This window comes from Falco punctatus (assembly GCF_963210335.1).
Source record: "Falco punctatus genome assembly, chromosome: 4".
In the NCBI taxonomy this organism is placed as follows: Eukaryota; Metazoa; Chordata; class Aves; order Falconiformes; family Falconidae; genus Falco; species Falco punctatus.
The window spans coordinates 29578284-29603778 of NC_137583.1; the positions used below are offsets into that span (position 1 = coordinate 29578284).

The 25495-nt window shown below is 42.8% G+C and overlaps 1 protein-coding gene across 2 annotated transcripts in view; it reads right to left on the minus strand.

Annotated features, from left to right (window-relative positions):
• The window catches only part of FOXK1 (forkhead box K1), a 63688-nt gene that overhangs the window by 9692 nt on the left and 28501 nt on the right, over window positions 1-25495 (minus strand). The window contains exons 2-8 of one of the 2 annotated variants that reach the window (XM_080383924.1): window positions 19294-19491; window positions 8779-8935; window positions 7364-7510; window positions 5407-5600; window positions 4086-4252; window positions 3095-3376; window positions 1082-1309 (exon numbers count right to left, since the gene is read on the minus strand). In XM_080383924.1, the coding sequence (XP_080240050.1) occupies window positions 1082-1309; window positions 3095-3376; window positions 4086-4252; window positions 5407-5600; window positions 7364-7510; window positions 8779-8935; window positions 19294-19491 (1373 nt within the window). The remainder of the gene's footprint in view (window positions 1-1081; window positions 1310-3094; window positions 3377-4085; window positions 4253-5406; window positions 5601-7363; window positions 7511-8778; window positions 8936-19293; window positions 19492-25495) is intronic. The other variant, XM_080383925.1, reaches the window with a different exon arrangement.

Consider the following 25495-nt stretch of genomic DNA (forward strand, 5'->3'; position numbering starts at 1 on the left):
ATACAACTGGAATACCTTCCAGTTTGATAAGACTGCTAGAAGAATTGTTGAGATTAGAATATCTTAACATAAAAATGTTAAATAAAAAAAGCTGCCTGATTCTACATTAGACAAACCCTACCGCTTGGCAGCAACTTCACCTATCTGATCTATTGAATACCTTAATATCCTAGTTGCATAAAAACGTTATCATTATCATTTTTTCATCGCTGCAATAGCATTCTTACATTTCCAGTGCAAGCCAGGTGATACTGCAAATAGACATGGCAGAATATTCTGTAGAAACAGTCCCATCTTCATGAAAACCATCCAAATTCCACCAGTGCCCTTAATTTCAAACACCCCATAAGCACCAGCCTGGGAGAGCAGAGGTGCTTAGCATCTCATTGAAAACGGCTGTAAGAAACCTGTTTTCAGGTGAACAGGTTTTGTTCAGCTAAGGATGATGACTGAGGTGCTGAGCAAACACTAAGAGGAGGCTAGTATGGGATTTTAAAAATCAGGCTTGACAAATGACTAGAACACATCCTCTATATAAAAAAATCCCACATTTGTTCACTGATGGAATAGATCTTATTTCTCTCAGGCTCTAAGACCTTAAGATGGGAAAGTATGTTAATTTTCTTAATACTCTATGTATTTCACAAGATCTAAAGAGCACCACTGAAATTTTATTATTTGGCCTGCTGAAAGCAGCAGTTGTTGGTCAGAAGCAAACAAAAAAAATGAAAACAGGCTCTACATGAGAATCACCAACACTTCCAACAAGTTACCCTCAAAAGGTAGAGAGTACAAGTAATAATAAATACATAGAGAAGGACAAAGGAAAGACTTTTCAGAAGCAATGCTAGATAGTAAAAGTCTTCCAGCTAGGGAAAGAGAGGAAACAGAGGTGGACAGAACGATATCTACCACTGACATTTACAGCCAGAGGCTGAAGAATTGGCATACCTTTGGAATTATGGGACATATGGAATAACTTGATATATATTAAGAAGAGAAGAACCCTTACAGCTTTACAACCTAACTGCTAAATGCAGAGAGCAATCAAAAACCAGAAAGCAATGGAAACAGAGCCTACCGTAAGCGCTGCCGGTGATGCTGTTGGTGGGGACGGCATGTTTCCCATTCTGAGTGACTGCCCGCACAGGGAGCTGATGCTGTCCAATGGTCACTGGAGCTGCCTGCTGAAGGATCGTGACTGTCTGTCCTGGAACACCCTGTGCCATTTGACTGGCAACTGTCTGAATAACACGGCTGGCTGTAGGTATTGTGGCAAATGCAATCGTTGGCTTTTCATCCATGCCTACTTAAGAGCAGAAGAGACAATCATTTTCTACCCTGGCTTAGAGGCAGGCTTTATTCTCATTAACGTTTTAGCAGTGACACATACCCCAGGCTTACCAATGTGAAAATACCTCAGTACCACAGAAGGTCAGGGATGAATATTTGCAAACACTAAAATATTCTCTATTGCACATATACTCTATCAATATTAAAAACATTTTTCTTACAGCATAAGCCACACAGCCAAAAAAAAATAAATAATCAAGATCATAAACTTGACCCTTTGTCCTAAAAAGGCATCATCTCCCTTACTGGCACATAATAGCTGTGATATGGACAGCAGTCACTGCAAATCTCATAGCTTACTGTGTAATTACAGGCAAATTGGCCTGACTCAATACCACACAGCAGGAGAAGGCATTAAGATCTTAAACAATGCCTGGAGCCAAAAGTCTGCAACAGCTTGCTGTCAGGCCTGCATGTAGGTTGATTTACAAGGAGGTCTTCCCACAGCTGCAAGCTTTTGCTAGCTGTGGAAGCATAGGAACGAACCAGGAGGGAGAAAAAAAAAAAATAAAAAAGAAGGGCTGAGTTTCTGGATAGAGATAACTGTGTGAGAGCACTCAAACACTTCTCTCACTTCCCAGGACAAGTAAGGGGTCAATTAAGCAGGTATGTAACAGATAGAGGACAGCGCTGGACATGCAGGAAAGGAGGGCAACCACTCTTCTCTTCCAGGGGCTCTGTGGGTCTTAAAGCAGGGAAGGCAGGAAGCACAAACTCATTAGTCATGTAGGAAGAGAAGACTTCTCCCATTTTAACATGAGTAGACAACAAGAACTGAGTTAGATGGGACACACAAGCATTGATCTGAGACCTGTAAGCAAGCTGATGGGAAGCAGAGAAAAGGCAAGGAAAGCAGGGACATTAGGAAGGCAAATGGAGTAACCAGGAAAGACAAAGGGAAGGTAGAAACCAGAAAAGGATATGAGTGGGAATAAGAGAAGGACAAGTAGGGAAAGAACAAGTGACAGCAAGAACTAGTGAAAGAAGGGAGCAGGTGACAGATAGGCAGCTGCAACTGTTAGTGCTTCAGGAACATGTATGGGATCCAGACAGGAATTTCTAGAGAATGCAAGTGAAACTCAAGCAAGATTCCCAACTAACAAAAAATGTTAGTGGTCCTGCTATTGCAGTAGGGGAAGATCTCTGTCAGTTTTTTCTTTCCCTCAGAGAAGAGCTACTGCCCCACTGCCCACATAAAAGCAGAGTGACTAGTCTTGCTGCTGGCACTACACACATCTACCTTGTAGCACTAAGCCCTTCTGAAACGTTGAGCAGACAAGGTGTTGTCTAGATCACAGCAAGAGAACATTTAACTCACTAAATCCCCCAAGGCTGGAATTTCCAGCTTAGGAAAAGAGGCCTTTGTTCTAACTAGTTCTTGGAGATTACTTTAGTGGGGCACTGCCTGCACTTCCAGAAGCACATGCCTTCCTCTAGGAATCCAGGCCTGCAGAAAAGGGCTCAATCATTTATTTACAAGGCCATCCTGAAGCAGAGAGTTTCAGCTTTTCCCAGGCCATCTCTTTTGGCAAGAAAGGAGACAAGGAGCACAGATGTTCTGCTCACTGGTGGAGACATCAAAATGGATGAACTTTCACTTGATTTAAGTTTTACCTGGAGAAATATCTTTTATTAAAGACTAAGGACTCAGGGAGTGAAACAGTGTTTGACTACCCTGTCCACCCCCCCTCAAGCCTGCTCAAGACTTATTAGCAGAATAGCAAGGGAGATGAAAAGCTACCTCGGTGGTCACCAGCTAAGTCCAACACTGCTCCTGCAGCTTCATGAGCTGCTCCTGCTGTGCCCTGATTTGTGAGGATGTATCCATTCGCTGAGTTTGCAGAGGAGGTCACAACTCTGACCATTGTAACAGTGGGAGCTTGCTGAACTACATGAATTGCATGACATGAAGGCTGTTGAGAAGTCACTATTGACGCTGGCATGTATGCAACTGGTTTTGCCACCAGAGTAGATGGTCGGGGAGGAACAGCCATAATCACTGGCTGGGCACTGACTGGAGATCCTAGACAGAAGAGAGAAGCATACATTAACAGGAAAGGCAAAAAGGCCTCCATTCATTTCACCTATGTACTTCTAATCTGCAACACTCAGTCCTTCAGCATTGGCAGGGGTGGTGACAGGGAACAGAGAGTAAGACTTCAGAAGTACCATTGTCCATCTTCTCTTTCTTAACTTACAAAACCCTTACTTGCCACCTGAGTGCATTTCTGTGAACAAAAGCCACAATAAGCACAAAAAAGGAAGCTTTACTTAATGAGCTTTGCCCTCCAGCCTCACCAGGAACACCCTACACATCAAGCTAGCCACAGCACAGCTAGACAAACAGATACTTAACAGGGCTTCACAAATTACCAAAGCCCTGGCCCCAACACCACAGAGCTCTAGAGCATAGCCAAGCTGATCTTACCCAGAAGGCTGGCAAGTTAGTGAGAGCGAGCTAGACTGCCATGGCTACTCTGTCAGCTCTTTAGAGCTACCTGGTTCAAGGTTAGCTCATGCATTTCTACACATCCTTTATGTCCTGCCCCCTCGTCCAAAGGCTAGTAAGAAAAATAGTCTTAAGTTGCATATGCATCATCAGTCTTTAAACATGAAGTGGAAAGAGACCCAGATCCTCCTGTAACACACTGGCAGAAGCATTCCTGTGGTGCCCTCGGCACGGCACTTGCTGCAACTGAACAGTCACCATCTGTGAAACAAGAGCTACTCACCAGGTGCACTCTGTGAATACCGATACTCTGGAACTGAGGCTAACTTTGACCCAAAGTCGTGATCATGTGGAATGGGTGAGCCCTCCCGTGATAGGCACTCTGGAGTCTGTAGGCCACTAGAGTGAGGGGACAGCAGGCCAGGGTGAGTAGGGGAGGCAGGAGCACTCCTGAAACACCAGAACATAGTGTTGGCAGGTGTAGATGCATTTTGACCACAAGACAGCAGCAGAGACCAAGAGTTATCTCCAGCACAGGACTCTCAAGCAGAAGGACAGACTTTTCTTCCTTACTACCCACTACAGTCTTGCTGGGAAGAGTTGAAAGGTACACAGTAACCTCACCAAACACTCTAGCACCAAATACTGTCAGATTATTCCTTGCTGAAGGGAATTAGACCCTTCAGAGCCTGCTTATTTTAACACCCAGTGCTGACAGAGAACCTGTTAAGTGCCTCATGTTCAGATCAGTTTTATAGTTTCAGGCCATTCTCAAAGGATCTTTGAAAGTGTTTGAGAGCCACGGGGAGAGAAAGAAAGATGCAGTATAGAATCAAGTGTCTGGCCCTGCATATGCCAAAAGGATGCTCCCCCTTCTTTCTGCTGCCTCCCTCCCCAGCCACTTGGTTGCCACCTCTGGCAGCCACTGAACACATGAGGAATCGAACATTTCTTTAATGAGAAACAAGATAGAGAAGCTATCAGCTGAAAAAAGTCTCCTCCTGCTTCCCCCGATTTTAACAGACAGAAAAGGTGTGGGAGGAATGTTACATGAAACTGCTCCAGTTAGTGTTGAATTGCAAGTCTTATTCTCACAGCTACAGGGCTCAGAGAAAGCTGCTGCTGCAAAAAGCTCCTCTTTTGCAGGTACACCGCCGACTGGAGTGGCTACACAGAACACCCCCACTGCTTCACTGCTGACAACCATGATCAACCTGATCCTCCCTGCAGGAGAGCATTTTAAATACCACAAGTTATTCCCACTATGATCTAATCCACATCTAAACACAGCTTTCGTGAAATGAGAGACTGGCATCTCAAAACTTATTCCAGCGATAACCGCTTTGGATTTCTTTGAAATGATGCCAGAACAGATATGTTATTTGATGCATTTTGGTAGTTCGGTTCTGGATATTTTTTTTCCCCCTTTTCTTCTGTAAACACTGAAGAAGTCAGAACAATTTTCAGATTATGCCTCAGGACCAGTTAACTATATTACCTCTCAAACTACAAACAGAAGTAAAGTTTGCTCACTGTACTTCAGGAGAAGGTTTTGTTTTCTTTGTAGTGAGTTTGGCATAGAGATTAGAGGAAACTGAAGTTACCTGGAGGAGAGAGGCCCAAAAGGTGTTCGGAAGCAGGACACTCCTCTTTGCCTTCGTTTTCTAAACGCTTGCTCTACTAGTTTGGCTTCAGAGGCAGGGTCAATTCGCCAAAAGGAGCCCTTTCCAGGCTCCTCCTGGGAGCGTGGGACTTTAATGAAGTAACGGTTCAAGGAGAGGTTGTGCCGAATGGAATTCTGCAGGAAGCAGAGGAATGAGATTATTATTTTGCCATGAGGAAGCCTATAACAAAGACAAATGGGTTTCACCACACAGCTTGGAAAAATAAAATACACACTGCCAGAATCAGCGATAAAGACATAAACAAGTCACTGAACTTGCATAGCTCCAAAGTCATGGGAGAGCTGCAAAAGAAAACCTGGGGAAGTATGTCAGAGTCTCTACTAACCACGCTGAAAGGTAGGTTCGCTTAGTACTACACCATCACTTAAACACATCTGGAACCAGGCAGTGCAGTGACTTTTCTGTGGAAAGCAAAGACAGCAGAGCTTTTGCTGAGGCAGGGGGAAATCACTAAACCACATCAGAACTCTCTCAAAAGACAGGCTTTATTTTAGGCAAGTGGAAAATGCCTGAGCCTGTGCTAACGGCTTACCTGCCAAACGATCGCCGAGGTGCCCAAACATGCCCTAAAGGACACTGCATCTTGTGGTAATCATAATGCAAGCCAGTCAACATGCAGCTTCAGACAGCTGCCTCTGAGAAGAATCCATTATCTATGTGGCACCAGGCTCGCACTGTACAGCTCTGCAGATGTTGACAAGACTATTTATCCTTTTTATTGCAAAAGCCCACCTCTTACTGGGCACAGTGCTGTCTTTTGGGCTAGGGGAAAGGCTCAGTAAGCCCAGGTGTGCACAAGCTCATTCCTCTTCCACTTTCAAAACACAAGAGCTTTTGTAGCAGCTTTAGACAACTTCTTCACAAGTGAAGCCTTACAATGCCACTGCCAGGGGAGGGGGAAGGCAACTTCACCCTCCACTGAAGTGTGTCTCTTTGAAGCAGGACACAGCAAATGGTTTGCAAAGCACAACTCTGCAGAGCAGGTTAAGGCAGGAAGTGAATTCCACAATTAATTAGAACTGCAGGGAAAAGCCAGGGAGGCAGAAATGTATTTATTCCAACTGTACTCAAAGTGCACCAAGCAGTACTGCTCCTGCCAGTTGAACACAATGAAATCAGCAGCTGCAAGAGTCTTTCCAGCTGCATTAGTGTATTATATTCTAGTAACAACAATTTCAGAGGTGTGATGCCAAGAAAAAGTCTGAAAGCAGGTGGAGCTGAGGTTTCTGGAACTTTGAAAGCAGCCCTCAAGTGAACATTTAAGCTTGATTTAGCATGTATTAACTACATCCAAACCCTCCTATGAAGCTGGTCAGATTTCCTTTAAGACTATAAGGGATATACAGACTCAAAGTTCCCCAAGTTCCCATTCTTAGACTCAAAACTTGAAAACTGTGACTTATGCAATGCAGTTGATACACTGGGAAAACAAAAGATCCTGATTATTGAAGGTATTATGATTAAGGACTGGGACCTCTGTTTTAGCCCAGACATCTGCTTGGACAGCTCATGCCAAATGAAGATAAGGTGAATGATTAAGCAAGATTCAGGCAAGTATCTAGGCACGAGAATGACTGATAGCAAGGATGTGGAAGAGAAAAAAACCAAACAAAAGTGAAAGACACATGACTACAGCATTAAAAGGGTTTCAGAAACCAGAAAGCCCAATAGTAACACACTACATTGCCCTAGAAAGTATTTAAAAATAAGAAACTAATCACCCACAAACAAACTAGTTAGCTTATGTTAAACAAATTGACTCTGGGAATAGTCAAAGCAGCTCTATTCCCAGTGCCCCAAATCTTTAATAAATGCATTTCAAAGCAGATAAGCCCTGTCAAAGTAGTTTAAAAGCTTGTCAGTGTCAAGAACTCACCTGCCAGCCTTTGTCAGCAGTCCTGTAATATGGATAATGCTTGGTAATGTGGGCATAGATCCCACTTAGTGTTAATTGCCTGTCCTGTGCTGAAGATATAGCCTGCACAATTAGCTGAGCATAAGAATAGGGTGGCTTGGACTCATCCTAAGGAAAAAAAAAAACCAAACAGAAATTTAGTCATTAACAAAGAATTCCTACACTAGCATGTACCAACAACCCAAACTAAAAAACCACATTGGGCTGTAGTTTTCGCAGATGCTAAGAGAGCATCAGGGTCAACTAAGAGCAGCATCACCCTCTTCTCTTTCACTGCTGTTTTATAATGCCACCTCCCAATTTAGCACAAGCATTTGTGTGCTAACAGGGCTTTAGGACTGAGCCACATTTAAGAATCTCCTTCCCTCTCCCCACAAACACACACAAAAAAGCCAACTTTAATCTGATTCCACCCTCCACTGAATTTACCAGCACAAGGAACAGGATGAGGACAAGCAATGGGAAGCAAAGAGTTAGAGGGTGTAGGGTACATTCATTGCTTTCAGTGTTCATGAAACTAAAGCCTTCAGTTCTGCCCAGCTACAACTATACTTTGTTAGGAAGGTTTCATGCAAGCATGCTATCAGCTCTCCTCCCAGCAACGAGCCCAATATGAAACGTGATCCTCTCCCTTCCCGTCTCCAGCAGGATTTGTTTCATTCTAGGAACTTTAATTAGGTTGCCAGAGCTCATATTCCCAGCTTTCAATATTACTCCAAGAACAGCCCTTCTTGTCTCAAGGGAGAATTCAAGCTACAAAAAAAGCCACCTAGTATTGTGCTCCTCCACCCAATCCCAAATCAGGTGGTTTTGGATCTAGACCTTTAACTTTGATCTGAAGATCCACTCACAAAATTAAATTTCATCATTATGACTAAGTTATTTCTTAATCTAAATTCCACTTGCTGATTTCCTCATTTAACGCTTACTTGACAGGCTTCATGTTTGTTTTAATGTCAGACTACAGATTTCTCATGGCAAGGATCTGGTTTCTTCCCCTGCCTCCCCTTTCTCCAACTGTGTTTTGCAAAATACCATTACTTAAAAGGAGAAGACGAGAGTCTGGATTTTAATGCACATCATCTTTATAGTTTCTTGATTTATCAAACAAGCAAAAAAGTTCTTCTTGCCTAACCATGTTAGTGAATGACTTGAATACATTTTGGGCAGTTAAGCAAGCAGATTCATTGTCTACCACTAATAAGTTGCTGGTTTGAAGGCATGGTCTCAAAAACTCTGGAGGATACCATATACAGCACCCTTTTGGCCAGGGTATTCTTAAACCCCTTTTAACTATATCCAGCACTAGCAATAAACTGCCAGGTCTTAATAAGCCTCCCAATGAGCACTGCTGCGTAAGTAATGTTTCTCTGAACCTTTGGGCTGTCCCCGCCAGATGCATCTGCTTGCTGCTCTGATGCTGCTTTTGCAGCATACTCTGCTGCCAGCTGCAGATCCGAGGTAATGTTGTGAACAAAACGATATCCTGAGGATCCAGCACCACGTGGACTGGCCGGGCAAGAGTTGGGAACACTAGAAAGGCAAAAAGGAAATAGTTATTTGTTACTTCATTTATTAACAACACGCAGTTGTCACTCTCCAAGGTACAGTAAAGCTCCCAGGTCAGAGAAGTAGATATGCACTGGACTTATTTTTGCCCCTGTGGCTTATCCAAAGCCCAGACATACTGATAAAAAAAAAAGTCAGAGATAAAATGGGAATTTCTACCAAATTCTGTGCACACACAGCCCCCGCCACACACACTTTCTGCGATCACAAGACAGCAGTCTCAAAGTATGAAACAATTCCCGTGTTTAGAGAGGCCCTTCAAACAACGTACACTGTATCAGCAATGACTACCTAACTGAATAAACAGCTTGCTACTATAAGTTGTGAAAGAACAACACACTACTCTCCTTGTAAGACAGGTAATATTTAACCAACCCCTCTGATAAATACAGGCTGTGTTCTTTTCTAGTATCATAGTTAAAGCACCCAGTCCAGGCATCTGCCACGGAGGTCCCTGTTTAACATAACACCCGAGCTTTAGAAGATCATACCCACACGGCTAGAGACAGGTATTGCCTTCATCCACCAGCACACCAATGCAGCTAACAAAAGGCAGCTGCAATCACTAGTATAAAACACAGAAGACTGCTCACTCCTCAGCTTTGGCTAGTATGGGGAAAAGACACATTTAAAGTCCCAGGGCCACCACACGATGGCATTGCAGGAACAGCAACTGAGCAGGAAAGCCATGCTAAAGGTGATAAAAAGCTACAAACAAATAAAAGGTAGCTATAATTTGCAGCACCACTCAGGCACACAGAAGTGAGTGCTACAAGATGAGAACTAATCAGAAAGGCTTGTCTAGGGATCACACATCCTTGATTTACAGGGCTGGAAGGATGGAAAGAGAGGGATGAGCCTGTCTTTCTCTGTTTTGTGCTGTCGGGCATTGAAGGGTGCAATGCCAGAGCAGCATGATGCACAACCAAATCCCAGAATTACATGTGCCTTTTACGTAAGAAGAAAGAAACAGCAAACAGGAAAGCAAAACAATACACAGAAGATTTACATAGCAAAACAAGCAGTTCAAATGGTACGAAAAGATGCAAATTGAAGCCTACAGCTGGGAACTGGAATTCAGTGAAACTGGCAAAATCAATCCTCTTACCAGTCAAATGCCCAATAACAGTGCTAACCCTGACAGAAATAAATGCAGTAACTCACACTCAAAGCACTGTGCTAAACGCTGCCATGAAAACATACAGAACACTGTCTCTTCCTCAAAAAGGTGACTGTCTAAATAGCTTCCCACAAACATGTACAAGTGCAGACGGAGAGGAAACAGTGAGACAACCGTTGTTTGCTCAATGGGCAATACCTTCTGTGCATAAGCAATCTGACAGTGTAAGGAATGACCATTTCCTACCACAGTCCAGCCTGTAAACTGAGAAGTGCTGCTTCTCTTCGTGGCATCTTTGCAAATGGCTGCAGTGCTGAGCTCAGCATAAGAGACTGGTTTCTCTGAAAAGTGAGTTACAGGATGGGAGGGTTGGAAGAGAAGGAAAAGGCAACAGAAATATCCAGAATATCCTTGCAATAGGAAATCCAAGCTCACCCATCTCCCATAATAGTACCCACCTAAAGCACTCCATAGCACCTGGTAACCCTTTCAGCGCTCACTGATAGTCCTTTGCATTAACGGGTGATGTCAATGCTGTTCAGAAGGGCAGCAGGAGATGAAGCTTTCAGGAGGTGCAAGGTATATATATGTATGGGCTCATCAACATTATATCTCTTTATGCCAGAGATAAAGGCATTTCTTACCTAGCCTTTCAAAAAGCAGAGACCTGTCCGTGCAGGAAAATGAATCAAAGTTTGCTATTCCATGCTTTGGAAGCAGATAAAGCTAAACCACAGAAGACACCCTTGATGTCTTAGTATTCACATTGGGAGCTGGTGTGAGTTTAATTATTCCACTGTCATTTTTCAATAGCTTCTTCACATACACACTTCTTATGTGTAGATAATTACAAATGAAAGCAATTTTCATATATGAAAATGACAAATCAAAACCACAGCAATTCTTTTATCATCTTTGTGTTTGGCACCCAAACAATTATTGCAACATAAGGACTAGGAATGGAACAGGATGAAATTGTTTTCTGATTTTGTCCTTTACCTGCAGAAATACACAAACAGCAAACCACAGAGACAGTAGCCAAAACTCAGGCTAGATACGGAAGAAAGAAGAGTTCTCCAGTAAATCCATACCCTGCACAGAGCTGTATTTCTTCGCTTTTAATAAATAAATAAACTAGTATGGTTTCAAAGATTGTTCCATGCGGTTCAAATACAATTGATTTGTTTCTTCAAGATCAGCAGAGCAAGTAGTCTAGTTTTTGCTGTTCATATTTTAGATTCTGAAACTGATTATGTGTTTTAAGTATGATCTTTTGCCTTTTTTAAAAAAATGAAATAACAAAGGTAGAAATCCTTAGCCTGCAGGGCTGTGATTCTCTTGAGTGCTGACAAAGCCCCTCCAACCTGAAGTGTTGTTAATTTTTAGAAGAGCCAGCTTCTCTCAGCAGACAGTCACTGAAGAACATGATAGTCTCCTAAAGAAGCAGCTGTCCCTTGGGACAGCTACAGCAGTAGCTAAAGATTTGAAAGAGGTATTATTCTTTTACCAGAATGGAACACTTCTGCCCAGGTAGCCCTGCTTCCTTCCAGCCTGGATCAATGATCAAATCAAGAGACATGGGAACAGAACAAACAACATGAACTTTTAGCCACTTCATGCAAAGAGACAGGGTAACACATGCTGCTAAGTGTTCCAGCTCTCAGGCAATCATCACAGAGCTCTTCAGAGGGAAGGGAGAAAGCTGACTACTGGAAAAAACAAAGAGACACAATCTGTCATCCCCCCCAATATGGGACAGAAGGAGTAAAGAAACACTCTACTAAAAATACCCCTCCCAGGGTTAAGTTAAAATTAAACATTAGTGCATTCAAAAGAAAACAAGCAAACACAATGCAGTGACATCAATTTCCTGGAGTTCCTGGAATTCTCCTTGCCACCCAGAGCAGGGGATGCTTGCATGCACTCACACCCCCTTTAAAAATATTACAGAACAAAAAGACTTCTCCCTTACAAACACCAATTTGTGCTATACAAATAAATCCATGGTAGGGGCAGTGGTTATGATTTGTCGGATATTAATATTACATCAATTCTTGGCAATAACTTGATCCATTTTGATACTATAACCTTTTACTGAGAAAAGCATAGCGAAGTTTGCAATCCCACCCAGCTCTCAGACATCCTAACTTACTGCTGTGATCCACGCTTACTGTCCACGCAGGCAACCTTAGGTTACAAGCAATCCAAGCTAAATTGGGTTAAGCTTTCTGTTGCAGAAGAGAGAGCATTTTGGAGAGGAAGCAAATGTTTTATACCATTAAAAGTCACACACAGCACATAAGCAAACCAGCTGCAGTTACCCCCAGTCTTAATCCTGTGGCACCACGGTTAGTGTCCCAAGTCCCAGAGATCTTTGTTACTCACTACAGATTCAGCATCTCAACTTGAAACACTGACTGCAGGCAGCCATCGAGCCACAGTTCCCCAAATACCATGCTGAGACTCAGCTCTATAATCGGACTACAACCATGTGCTGAATCACATCAGTCATCTGCAGCATGTTTTCCACTTAATGGTTAACCCTTCTTTGGCTGGAAGGCCAGAAAGATGAAGGTTGAACACTGTGTCTGCAATCCATTCACCCACGTAAGGGGCAGAACACTTTTTAAACACAGGACTTAACTTCTGGCTATTGAGAACGCAACAAGTCTCTGTAGCAGCATGATCCACTTTCAACTCCTGCCAACAAGAATACAGCCTCTTAAGTTCACAGTGCTTGCTAGCAACAATAAAATCTTTAAACACCAGATACTGGAGAATATGTACAACTTACTGCATTTCTGCTGGAATGTCCAAAATCAATTTGCTTTAATTAAAGATTCAGAGTGCAAAACCCACTGTGTGCATGGTATGTCCACACCCAGGATGCAGAGTGTTGCTTAAGTCTTGTGATTTAAAAAAAAAAAACCAAAAAAAAAAAAAGGGGGTGGGGGAGGGCATACACCAGATCCAGAGAAGCTACTGACAGGAATAACTAGGATGATCAGAGATAGGGGATGAATTCCATACAGGCAACAAATAGTGAGGTGCAAGGTGACAGAGCCTATAAAAACAAAACCAAGAGGTGGTGTTCAGCTCCTGGTCTCTTACAATAGAAAAGATAGTGAACACAAAATGAAACTGAACAGCACATCCAAAACAAGAGAAAGTGCTTCTACGTTTGTAGTTACACTGTGGAACACCACAGGGCTGATGCTAGAAGTCAATGTGAATGCAAAAGGCCTTCAAACAAGTTCTTGGGGAAAGGAGGAAGACAGGGAATCCATTAGGGGCTTTATTAGACAGATGGTCAGGAAGTCCCTGCTCCAAGAAAATGAAGACAAACTACATGTAAGTTAGCGTTACTCTGCATTTGCTGTGTTCTATTACCCCAAACACACCCATCTTAAGCAGAATACTGCGCTAGAGGGATCTTGTTACCTGAGTACACAGAGAGATTCTTAGGTAAAAATCTCCAGACTCTCAATACTAGCCACATTTTACAGACTGGGGGGAAAAAGAAATAAAAAAAATGAAGCAACAAGTGGTTAAATGATGTATTTATGGTCACATTACAAGTCTACGAACAAGCTGGGAACAGAAACACTCCCAGGCTCCAGTGCCAATTTCCCCAGAAGGAGAGGCAGCATGAGAATGCAGGAAAGTTGCTCTATTACTTAATTTCATTCTTCTCTGCAAGAAAGGTATCCGCACGGATCAAGCTATAGAGGTTTAATTTAAGCCAGGTACATTGATAAAGCACCTATCCTCTCTGTGACAAAGAGAGAGGATTACCTGGGATCCCACGTAAAATTGTTCACCTGACTTGGAACCTGCATTGTTAAAGAGGAAAAAACTCATCTCCAACTTTGTGGTTTAGGATATGGTATGCACATAAGCAGTGCCTTTGAAAAATGCCAAAATGCACATTTGTAAAGCAGGTACAAAAGACATAGCAGTGATAAGAGTTATAGCCTTGGCAACACTGCCAGTATACAGATTCCTGTCCGGATAGGCAAATTTTCTAAGCCCCTGTTGAGTTCAAAGGGAGAACCCCCATTTCTTAAAATCTTCCCCAGTCTCCTCCTCAAATGCAAATCAAAGGCGTGTTGCTTCACACACCAGGACTATTGTTAGAGAAATACCACAAACCACAGACTACCCCTATATTCCATTTCATGAGTCTGCAAAAAGCGGCACCAAAAGATACAGGTACGCTTTTTACGTGCAATAAGCAAGAATCAGGTCAAAGTACAGCACTTTGGCTTGTGAAACAAGCATTTCCATGATACACCAATCAGCAATCGTGGGTGAGAATCCTCTGCTGCTCTCTCCCTCCCTGGCCCAGTCCCAAAATCGTAACTCAAAGAAAAGGCAAGTTCTTGCATGTTGCATGTTTCAGAAACAATCACAAGTGGTGCGACTGCCAAACCAAGCTGGATTTTGATGTGAAAGGAGAAATCTGAGAGCTGCCCTGCCTGCTTAACACTGAAGAAAAAAAAAGCTGTCGAACAAGCCACAGTGAGGGAAAGTTAGCTATCTGCAAAAGCTGAAACTCTTATTACTTGTCTGTGCTCCAGTGGTTTGGTTCCCCTCTTCAAAAGGAAGTGAGCTCACTCTGACCATGGATTCAGTGAACATTTTATACTGATTGGGGAAGAGGAAGTGCTCGTGTAGCTGGTGACATCTGCAACTTTTCTTCTAGCACATGGCTTGGCACATCTCCTCTAGCACATGGTCCACTGTCTGAAATATATATGCGTAGGAACTCCCAAGCCCAGTACAGATGTATATAGATTGTTGCTTTTCTTACCTAATGTATATGCATCACACTAGTTGGCTTGTGGTTTGGAGACAAGGGTGATTAAAAATAATCACCGGTCTGCCCAATTGTGGGAGTTACCCGAGCTGTATATGCTACAGGAAGTAATGGATAACTGAGACAATGCAAAAGAGCCTGCAAAAAACCTGCCTTGGAGCTCTTCACCTGCTTTTCAGTTAAATGGCTAATAGTGCTATAGAAAGAAGGAAAGCCTGAATGAAATGGAGCAGGCAGCATTTATGCATCCTGTTCCAGCAAGTGAATGCATCCACTGAAGTCAGGGTTCATTCAGCTTCCCACTACATACCTTCAGAGGACACGTGCAAGTCCAGATTAAATCCCAAGTGTTCTGAAACAGTTTTGTACAGCTGTCCTAGAGCCTATTACAAAGTATTCCCTTTTTCCAAGCCAAGTCTGAATCAAAGCATAGCCAGTATTTGCACATTACTATAACACGGCTCACACAAACACACACTTCTGTTACGCTTTATGGAATAAAAGCCCAATACATAATTTATCTTCTACATACCCTTGGAAAGTAGTAATTACACTATATATACATAAAAATCAAACAATGAATTTAAATGGCCTGTTAAAGGCCACAAAACAAGTTGATGGCTAAGCCAAAGTAACTGCAGTTACCTCTGAGTAATCCACTATCAGAGCATGCAACATGTTACGGAACTAATTTTGCCTACTGAAAATAAGGAAAAAAAAAAAAGAAAAAAAAAGAAAGAAGGTTTCAAGAGTATAGCTTATGAAACCATGGCAATTAAGCTCACACCTTCTGGTTTACTAATCAAGCTTATAAAACAAAAGATGCAGAAGGACACCAGCTGATCTTTCATTATTCACACCATTAATTCCATTGTAAACTAGATTATCGACCCTTTTAGTAACAGCCAAACATGAGCAGGCACATTAAGTACTAACAATTAAAACAAAAATTTGGGTCCAATATACCAGTTTCACTATCAGCACAGAACCTCACCAGACACTTTTCAATCAGTGGTTCTTACAGGGTGCTAAGGGCTCTTCCTCCTACAAGTCTAAGAATTTTATTTTATTTTTTTACTGATAAAGAATGTGTATGTAAGCTAACTATGCATGCCCTTCCAGTGAAAAACAGACAAGTACAAGACAAAGTGTTCATGCCCACAGTCATTCTGGTACAAAGATAAGCCAGACGTAGCAGCTGTAAAATATGAATAACGATACTGACCATAGTACAGCATCTAGTATTTCTTCATTGTAGGCTTTTTTTTAATATTTATCAGTGAGAACATAATTGCTGTTTAGAATAGGGAAGCATGTACAGAGAAATAATTTCATTTTCATAAATACTAAAAAAACCCCACCCCTGAGGGGCAGTGCTGGAGGGGCAATGCTGTTTGGAAAACTGAGTTAAGCTACTACTACAGGGTCATTAACACCGACTGGAAGATAATAAAGAGAAAACTAAACACTAAATCTAAACTTCAACTCAGCATGACTTTGATACCAGGAACAGGCTCCTACATCACACCTTGTCTCTGCAGACCTGTTTACAATTCAAGTGCAAACCACTCTGGGGACTAGATTGCACCACATATATGGAGTCACATTCATGTAGATACTACAGATTTATAGCAAAACTAGGCAAAGCTACGTGTCTATAGTATACGTGAGGAACTTCATGTCACCAGTGTCACCCAAAGCGGATCCTCCAAATGCAAGCTGCAGAACCTTAAAGCCAGGTACCAGAAGACCATCCCTTAACTTCTGAAATTGTGAATCCATTGTATCTCCCAACAGGTGGGGCTGAACTTAACCAAACTACACATGGTTTTCACTCAGCTTTTCAATGCCTTGAATTATACAGGCTGCTTATACCAATTTCTTACAACCACAGCGGCCTTTTCCTTTTTGGAACATTCAAGTCTACTTTTTTTTTTTTAAAGGAATTTTGAACTCAAAGCAGGAAGAAATATGCCATGCCTGTGTGTAAGCCTCACAGCATGCTGCCAACCAACATTTTCCCTTAAAGCTGTACAACAGCATTCAAAACACGTCTGCAAGTGGCCCCTCTTGGAGATAAAACACCTAGCTAAGAAAACCGTGGACACATTTCTCCCTAGGAGTAAGCAGGAATCTTGCTTTGCAAAGCTGCTGAGGGTGGCAGGTTTGGTTGTGTTTAACTAAAGCTCATTCCCTCTCTAGGCAGTGCACTTTGCAGAGGGAAAATAAACAGGCTGGAAAAAACCCAGAAGCTTACAGGGGGGGAACCTGCAGGGAAGCAAGCTGCAATGTAAACAGGCAGGCAGAGCAGGGCCTGGGGTCAGGAGGGCAGGGCTGGATCTGATGGTGGGAGTGCTGGTACAGCCCCTGCCCCGCACCGGGGTGGAGGCAGGAAAAGGGGGCCAGGAGCCACTTTCCAAAAAGGAAATTTCAGGCTGCCCAGGATTTCCAAACTGCAATAATTTTCCATGGGCCAATCAGGGAGGAGCGAGGCAAAAGCACCAAATTAGGAAAGTAAATACTAGAAGGGGGAGAGGGAGGAGGAGGAGAGCCCAGCTCATGCAACCACCTCCCAAAGCCAGAGATGGGAGAGGAGTGCGTGTCCCACACCGAGCCCCAGCCCCAGCCAGCTTCCCCACACCTGCCCTTGGGAAGGGGGAGAGGACACCGCCAGCCTCACCCACCACGGTGAAGCCACCAGGATAGCAGAGAGCTGCCCTGAGAGCCAGATGGCCAGAATGCGTCGCTACATGCTCCCCGAAGAGCATTCCCTTTCTTGGGCAGGAACCCCCAAATCACTTCCCAAAGCCTGGCCCACAGGGTATGAGAGCTGCGAGACCCTGCTGGATGAGAGGGGAAGGTTGAAGGGGCTGAGCAGGGATGTTTACAAACGTGTCCGCCCCTCCTCTGTGTAAGAGGAACTCGGAAATGAAAGGGGTTTGGCAAGTGAAACCTCAGATGTCTTTTGAGGTTTTCTGAAGACTTGGCTGGATTAGCTTCTGCTCAAGACAAACAAATGCAATCATTAATCATCCTTAGTAAACACTCCGTTAGGGGCTGAGCACAATTCAACACTACTATTTCCACTTTCTCCTTATGCAAAAGAAACATTCTCGGGGAGTCAAATATCAGTTGCAGGCATATGCCAGAGTCAGAAGATACAGCCTCTGTTGGTAACACAAACCACACTGTGCTGCTTTGCGCAAGATGACTGAATGGAAACTAACTACCATATGTTGGCAAAGAAACCATCCCCCTCCCCTCCCAGCAACAAGCTTCATCTAAAAAGAGAAGGTTAAATATAAACTAAAAGCAGTGCCTGAACAGAGGACTAAAACCACAGCTACCTTCATCCCCCTCTTTCTAGAGTATCTGCACTGTACATCTGTGCAGCTCTGCAAGACCTGCAGAAAAACCCAAACAAGCAAGCCCTCCAGATCTATACAAAACCAAACTGGCTTTATTGTGACACTGAAGTTCTTCTCAGTCATGTAAATGTGAATACTACTCACTGTATTAGTGCTAACTGTCAGAAGACGTTTATTATACTCTTTTACAAATGTGCAGACAAGAAAACAAAAGGCTATTACTATTACCAGGTATGCTTTTGCTATTCTGAAGTCTGCACATTTTAAAACTCTTAACACATCATCATATATCACGAGTCTACCTTACTTTATAGAATTTATTATACTTCAAGTAACAGCTTTAATGTTGAAAGAGATTACACGGCAATCCATAACATCAGCTCATTGCTGAAAAAAGAAAGAAAGAAAATATTCCAGACAGTAACTTGATGTTCAGGTTATTTCTATTGCACATTCATGAATCAGGTAATTTAAAAAACAGGATACTCGCACAGATGTGTGTGCAGATTGCTACAGCCCCTTAGCACACCGCCAGCATCCTACCCCCATTTCCTTCTATTCCCAGGAAACCACGTGCCAATGGCCAGCCACCCTTGTCCCAACTTCAGATAATACCGGCACCACCCAGCAACAACAGAGTATTATTGAGACAAAAATAAAACAGGCGGTCTCAACATAGAAAGTATTTGCCTGCTTTCTTTTCTCTATGTATATAGGTAGCTCGATACACTTCTAATTCCACTGCCAAAGACGGACTAGTAACTCTATAGCGTGAGATTAACAATTTCCCCCAAACCCTTCAAGCTCTTAAACAAAACCCTTGTGCCCTACTTCCAGCTACCAAAACACAGTTTTTAGGGGTCTTCCGTCATTTTTGAACATCAGATATTTAACTAGTTATTTTTAATGGGGCATTTCATGCACCAAGTATACCAAACAAAACAGAGCTGACAGACTTATGTCAGAGAACACAGATGGAGTTTCCAGAAAGCACTCTGGATAGTCAACATCTTACCTGATAGTGCCTGTAGGGGACGGGAGGGGACTGACCACACTCCGGAGATCCGGCTCCGGGATGTGGATCTTCAGAGGCGATATTTGAGGGTAAAGTGGCCGAAGGGGAGGCGATGAGGCTTCCTCTTTTGCTTCCTCTTTATGGTATAAAGATGTGAACTGGATCTTTATAACCGTGCTAGGGAATCTGAAAGTACATCTGTAAAGGGGAGAAAGGGAAATGTTAGTTTCACACATGATACCAAGCAAAGTGTTTTTGTATGCAACTGGTGAACCATTAATTCATTCACAGCACAGAAGTCCACCATTCTCGATAGCATCTTTCTGTCCAGCGACCTGGGCAGAACTACCGATCATTCATACATCTCTGTAAATGTATCGTAGTGTATCATGTATCACCTAGAGATTAGATGCAAGCTGAAGGTTTGGGTAAGTTAAGTGTTTCCCCAATGCCATGTATTCAATCAATGACTAAGCCAGATGCAGAACTATAACGACAAACTCTCAGGTTCCTGCTGACGACTAGGATTTCTAGGATTTACCTTTTATTAGCTCTTTGCACCCAAGTCAGGAAGATAGAAGTTACTAGAAAGTATCAAACCACAAGCAACATGGAGCAAAAGAGCCATAAAGTCCAGAGAGAGTAACAAACTGCCTCCAGGTAAGACCGCACAACACTGCTTAAGGACTGGCCTCTACATATTGTATAACTAATACCCATTTATATCTCCACAAGTGAGGCTAAAGGACCATCTAGCAGGGTTCAGATTAAAAGACATTAATTTGGAAGTGCCTCCCTTTAGACAACATGGGTTATAGCAAGCAGGGTTAGACCAAGGGCCCCTGCAACCCTACAGGGCCCAATTTTCTCTCTATATAACACTTATTTCCCATCGTTATTTAAGAAAAAAAAAAAATAAAATCACACATCTACAACTGTAGCCTTCAGGAGGTGTTGGGAAATTCAAAAGGAAATAAGCACTGACATTTTCCATATTTGAACAGAAAGCTTTCTAATTTATAGTGTCTACAATAGGCACAGGGCTGTAAGAGCGAGTGTTCTGCAATTCTTCTTATTGCACTTTAATTAGACAATCATGTGCAATCAATACAAGCTTTCCAGGGATCATTTCACTGATACTAAGGTTAAAGCAGCAGGAAATAAAAACCAGGTTTCACCGTGGGAAAGGCCAACAGAGCACAGTAATTGTACTGGCTCCCAGCATCTTGCCTATGGAAGGAAATGGAGGGACTCGAGCAGTGTTGTTCTTGCACTGTAAGTGCCGGTGTAGGCTGAATGTAATTCTTTTAGCCAGTGCATTATTGAATCCTGCCAGGTAACAGAACACAGCAGCAAGCAAGTAAATCTGTATTTGTGACCGCCTTATCTTAATGCTGCCCTCGACAGAAATGCAGAGAAGCATTCTATTACAGTTCTAAAAACATTCTCTTGCTCGTGGTTCTTCCGCACAAGCTAGTTCTGCTTTAAGGTAATGTTTAGAAACCTGCCGTGAGGAGTGCAAAATTATCATTCAGGCATGGGAAGCTCATTCCCATCTCCCACCTCATCTCTCAAATAAGCTGGCTCAGTGTTCAGCAGCTTGGGCTCACAATGACTCTGCTATGTGCAGCAGGAGTTTGCATTGCATTTAATTCACTTCAGAGGTCCTGCCACCTGCACTCATTAATGCATTAAATAAGAACATCATTGCTGGCAATGCAACCTAATTATGTTTATCTAACCCTTCTAAACATGGTTCCCTGCAGACTCAATACAAATGCACAATTCAAAACAGCGGTGTCTGTGCCTTGCAATGTCTGCCAGCAGCAGGCACACAGCTTACTGAGACAAACCTGAAACAAGGTGTTGAACCACTACTCTGGATTTTAAGCTTTCATATTGCTACATGGATTTGCTTATAGAAAAAAGCATTTGCGATGAGCATCACAGGGACTAAGGCTCAGTATCAGTATGAGCAAAGTATCATTTTTCAAGCCCTTACTGGGGAAAAGCTGAGCTTTCTTTCACAGAGCAAGTGAATTCTCTGCTGTAACACCAGGTGCTCAGCATTTGTCAACATCTGAGTCAAGGACAAATCAGTCCTTGTTTAACAGTGTTCAGTGCAATCCCAACCTGCTGCTGCTCTCAACAGGCCTGACTGCACAGAACACTACAGCAGGTTTGCAGCACTGTTGAGGCCAGATCCCCACTACAGCTTCATACCAGTAAGGGGCTCTATCCCACTGCCACTTGAGTCTTCCTTTTCAGAAGGGCCCAGTGATGCAAGATTCACATTTCCTACATGTTACTGCTTCCAGGTGATGGTGCAACTAATGATGCTGTAACAATGTTAGGTAAGAAGGTGATATACCTACAATCCAAAACACTGTGAGGCAGTCCCATCAGTCTGAGTATGGTCTATCTTAACAAAATCTGTTACTTTAACAAAATCATGAGTCAACCTGAAAAATGAAGCCTAAACTAATCCAGTAAAAACGTGCTGAAAAGGCTCGTTTTACCACTGCTTTTCCTTGAGAGCCTCCCCAAAGCTATCTGATTCAGCCATGTGAATTACCTGCAATTTTACACTGGATTGAGGGAAGAGAAACAGAGAAGCCAGGCTGACTACAGGAGCAAACAATTTGTTGGCTGCTGTGATTTTGTTTTGAGAAAGACAGGCTTCCCAATCTACTGAAGCAGAACCCAGGACATACAACTAGATTTCACTGATTATGTTGATTAGCACATACACGGTCAATTTGGAAGAAACTAGTCCCAGACAAATCACTGTGGATATGTGCAAGGGTGCTCACAGCTCGGGAAGGATTCTGCTTCCAGTATTGACGCTACCTGCAAAGCCAAGGTGGGGGTAGTTTATCTGAATTTATGCTTTCACTGCTGTAAAAACCTGGGACCCAAGAAATGGAAATGCAATGCAAAAGAGATTGTAAATTCCTGCAGAACTCCTCCCCTCCCTCAGGGGTGAGAAGGTGCCTGAGATTAATGTTATTGCTCCAGTCTCTATCACAACCACCACAGTAATGCAAACAGTGACAACAGCACGGCCCAAGACACTACATACATGCATTAATACTGGGGAACTGTGTCAATGAGAAATCAGAAAAGCATGCTTTCTGAATCATCTTGTGACAGGAAGCTCACTTTTCATTACACTGAACCTGAATGCAGTTTTAATAAGCTTTTCTAATTGTTCCTTAACTAACCTCTTTCTGACTAGAAGAGGATAAACTCAAGTTATATCAGGTAGTTCTATTTAGGAGTAAGGCACATTAGCACAAGATTTAAGCCTACGAGAATTACACTTCTACAGAAGATAAGCAGGACAAGACAGACAGTCCAAGCAGAACTGAGCATACATTCCTTAAGATTACTGTATAATTTCAGGTTAAACTGAGTTATACTATTTGATGCATGTTGCATGATTCCTATCAAAGATGCATAGCAACTACTACTACTGCTTAACATCTCCATCATGAGAAAAAGATCAATCTGGAAGCACAGATTAGACTCAAGATAAAAAGCATAATGAAGTTAACTGGTATTTCCCAGGGTGCCCAAGAAGCAACTCTTTTAAGCACCTCTGAAATTTCCAGCTGATTAGAGGGGTAAATTAATGGTCTGCAAAGCCTCTCAGTCCTGGTATAGGCAGGAAGAAATCTGCTTCAGTTCTAGAACCACTTGAGTTTTTTCCACTCGATAACCTGCTACAGACAGGGACATCCTGCAATCCCTGGCCATATAAACCATATGTATTGTACTCATACACAGTTACGGTATGTTGCATATGTAAATTCCTTGTGGGAAAGGATTCCCATTTTTCTAGGTTGCTTCACAAGACATTGAAAATAGAAAGGTTTTTTTTTTAGTTTGTGTTGAAATAAAAAACACACCAACACACCCACCCACACACACCCCACCCTCCATAAACTGCATAGAAACAGTTCTTGCCTTCTTAGGTTACAGGCAGGAGAAAGTAAAAGAAAATTGATTGCTGGGTCCCTGCTGCATGCATGAGTTCAGACTCCATAGCACTTGCTGAACGCATGCTATATATACATTGGAGACCAAGGGGAAGAGAGAGTACACATGCCACACATGGTTACAGTGATATAAAAGATGTTGCTAGAATCTTGTTTGTTTTAAACAACACAGATTTTCCAGAAGTTTCCTGGACAGGGCCCTCACTGACCACACAGCACCAGTGCTATTAGGCATCCTTCATGTGGTGAACCAGTGACAGTGACCACAAGCATTTCATCTACAGAAGATCTGAAAAATAAAGTGCTAAGAAACACTGTTTACATAAACAGTCACCCTTATGGCAGACTTCGTGAAAAATGGTTAGGTAGAAAACCCAAAGTGACTCCATACCTTGCATAACTCTGAGGAAGGGGAGAATATGGCTGCTTTTTACAAAGCACCTTTTACTCACAGATGCAAAGGAAACGGGGATGCATTTGCCAAAACATAGTCCCAGGTTTAAGAGCAGCTATTACAGTCACTGATTCTTTGTTAGAGCACCCTGAGTGCCAGTTCCACACCAAATGACTTCTGGTAAGACCTGCTGTGTAAGAGCAAGAAAAGGGTATTTAAAGATTTTAAAAGGAGACAGGAAACTGTGCTGGATTTATGATTTTACATTTACACCATGGAAAATCACAGAGACAAAATGGAGAAGACAAATCCTGAAAAAGTCAAGGTGAAATGTATGTATAAAATAGAGATACACAAAAATGTATATAGAAAACCTGGAATGATATTTATAAATATTATGTCATGTAAATAAACATAATTATATGTAACATAAGGTGATATAACATCAATCCAGTTTATTATACAAAAAGAAATAACTAGAAAAGTTGGAAGACTGTTACACGTGCATTGTCATCAGCAACTTGGTACCATCTTTGTCGACTTTATCGTGCCATAATTCATGAAATCCTGTTATTCCTGAGTGTCGCCGTTATAAACGCGCTGGTACCATCTGTGTTAACAGCGCTGAGATGCAGGTTGAGCAAGAAACATTGTAGGAAGTGCTTTGTTAAAAATAACACATTTTGCAATTTGAATCAGAACAGTAACACAGGTGCAAGGTTTCATTCAAAAAGCATAGTCAAGCATGATTGTCTCCTTTTGCTCCAACTGCCACTTTTCCTTTTTAAACTTGCAGATACTGTTACCACACCACTGACTCCCAGTATCCAAATCCTTCTCTCTGCCACTCTTGACTTTGTCTCTGAACCAGCGTGGGCAGCAGGGCCAGGGCAGTGCCCGTCCCCCTGCACTGGGCACTGGTGCGGCCGCCCCTCGAACCCTGGGCTCAGCTGTGGCCCCTCACTGCCAGGGGGACGTGGAGGGGCTGGAGCGTGCCCAGAGCCAGGCAGGGGCTGGGGAGCTGGGGGGGGTTTGGTCTGGAGAAAAGGGGGATAAGGGGGGACCTGATCACCCTCTACAGCTGCCTGAAAGGAGGCCATAGGCAGGGGGGGTCGGTCTTCTCCCCCAGAGCAAGAAACAGGACATCAGGGAATGGCTTCAGGTGGCACCAGGGGAGGTTTTCATAGGATATTAGGAAAAATTTCTTCACCAAAAGGGCTGTCAAGCATGGGAAGAGGCTGCCCAGGGAAGTGGTGGAATCGCCATCCCTGGAGGGATTTAAAACGCCTGGAGATGTAGCACTTGGGGACATGGTTTAGTGGCGGACTTGGCAGTGCCAGGTTAACAGCTGGACTCCATCTTAAAGGTCTTTGCCAACCTAAATGATTCTATGATGTGAGGGGACAGTAGTTCAACTCTTAAGGATGAGGCAATTATCTCTACAATACCTTATCTAGTAAGGTATCTAGTAAATACCTTAGATTCAGGAAAAGCAGGCAGCCAGAGCTAATTACATGTCATGATTAAACAGAACTATGTCACTACTAGCTAAAGTTTGACGAAGGTGCCCACAAAAACCCTTGTAAAAGATAAGAAATCCTAAACAAGGCCCACACAACAGCTATTTCTGTCCCCTGTAACTTCCTTGAAACCAATTCGTTTTGTGTCAATTACACATAGTTCACCCAGAAGAATATGGTATTATTCCCATGCAAAGTTCCAAAAACATATCTGGTTTCCCAGCACAAGAAAGAATTTGACAGTCACCTCTGTCAGGCCGTTATCATTCCCATTTATTTCGAAGTGC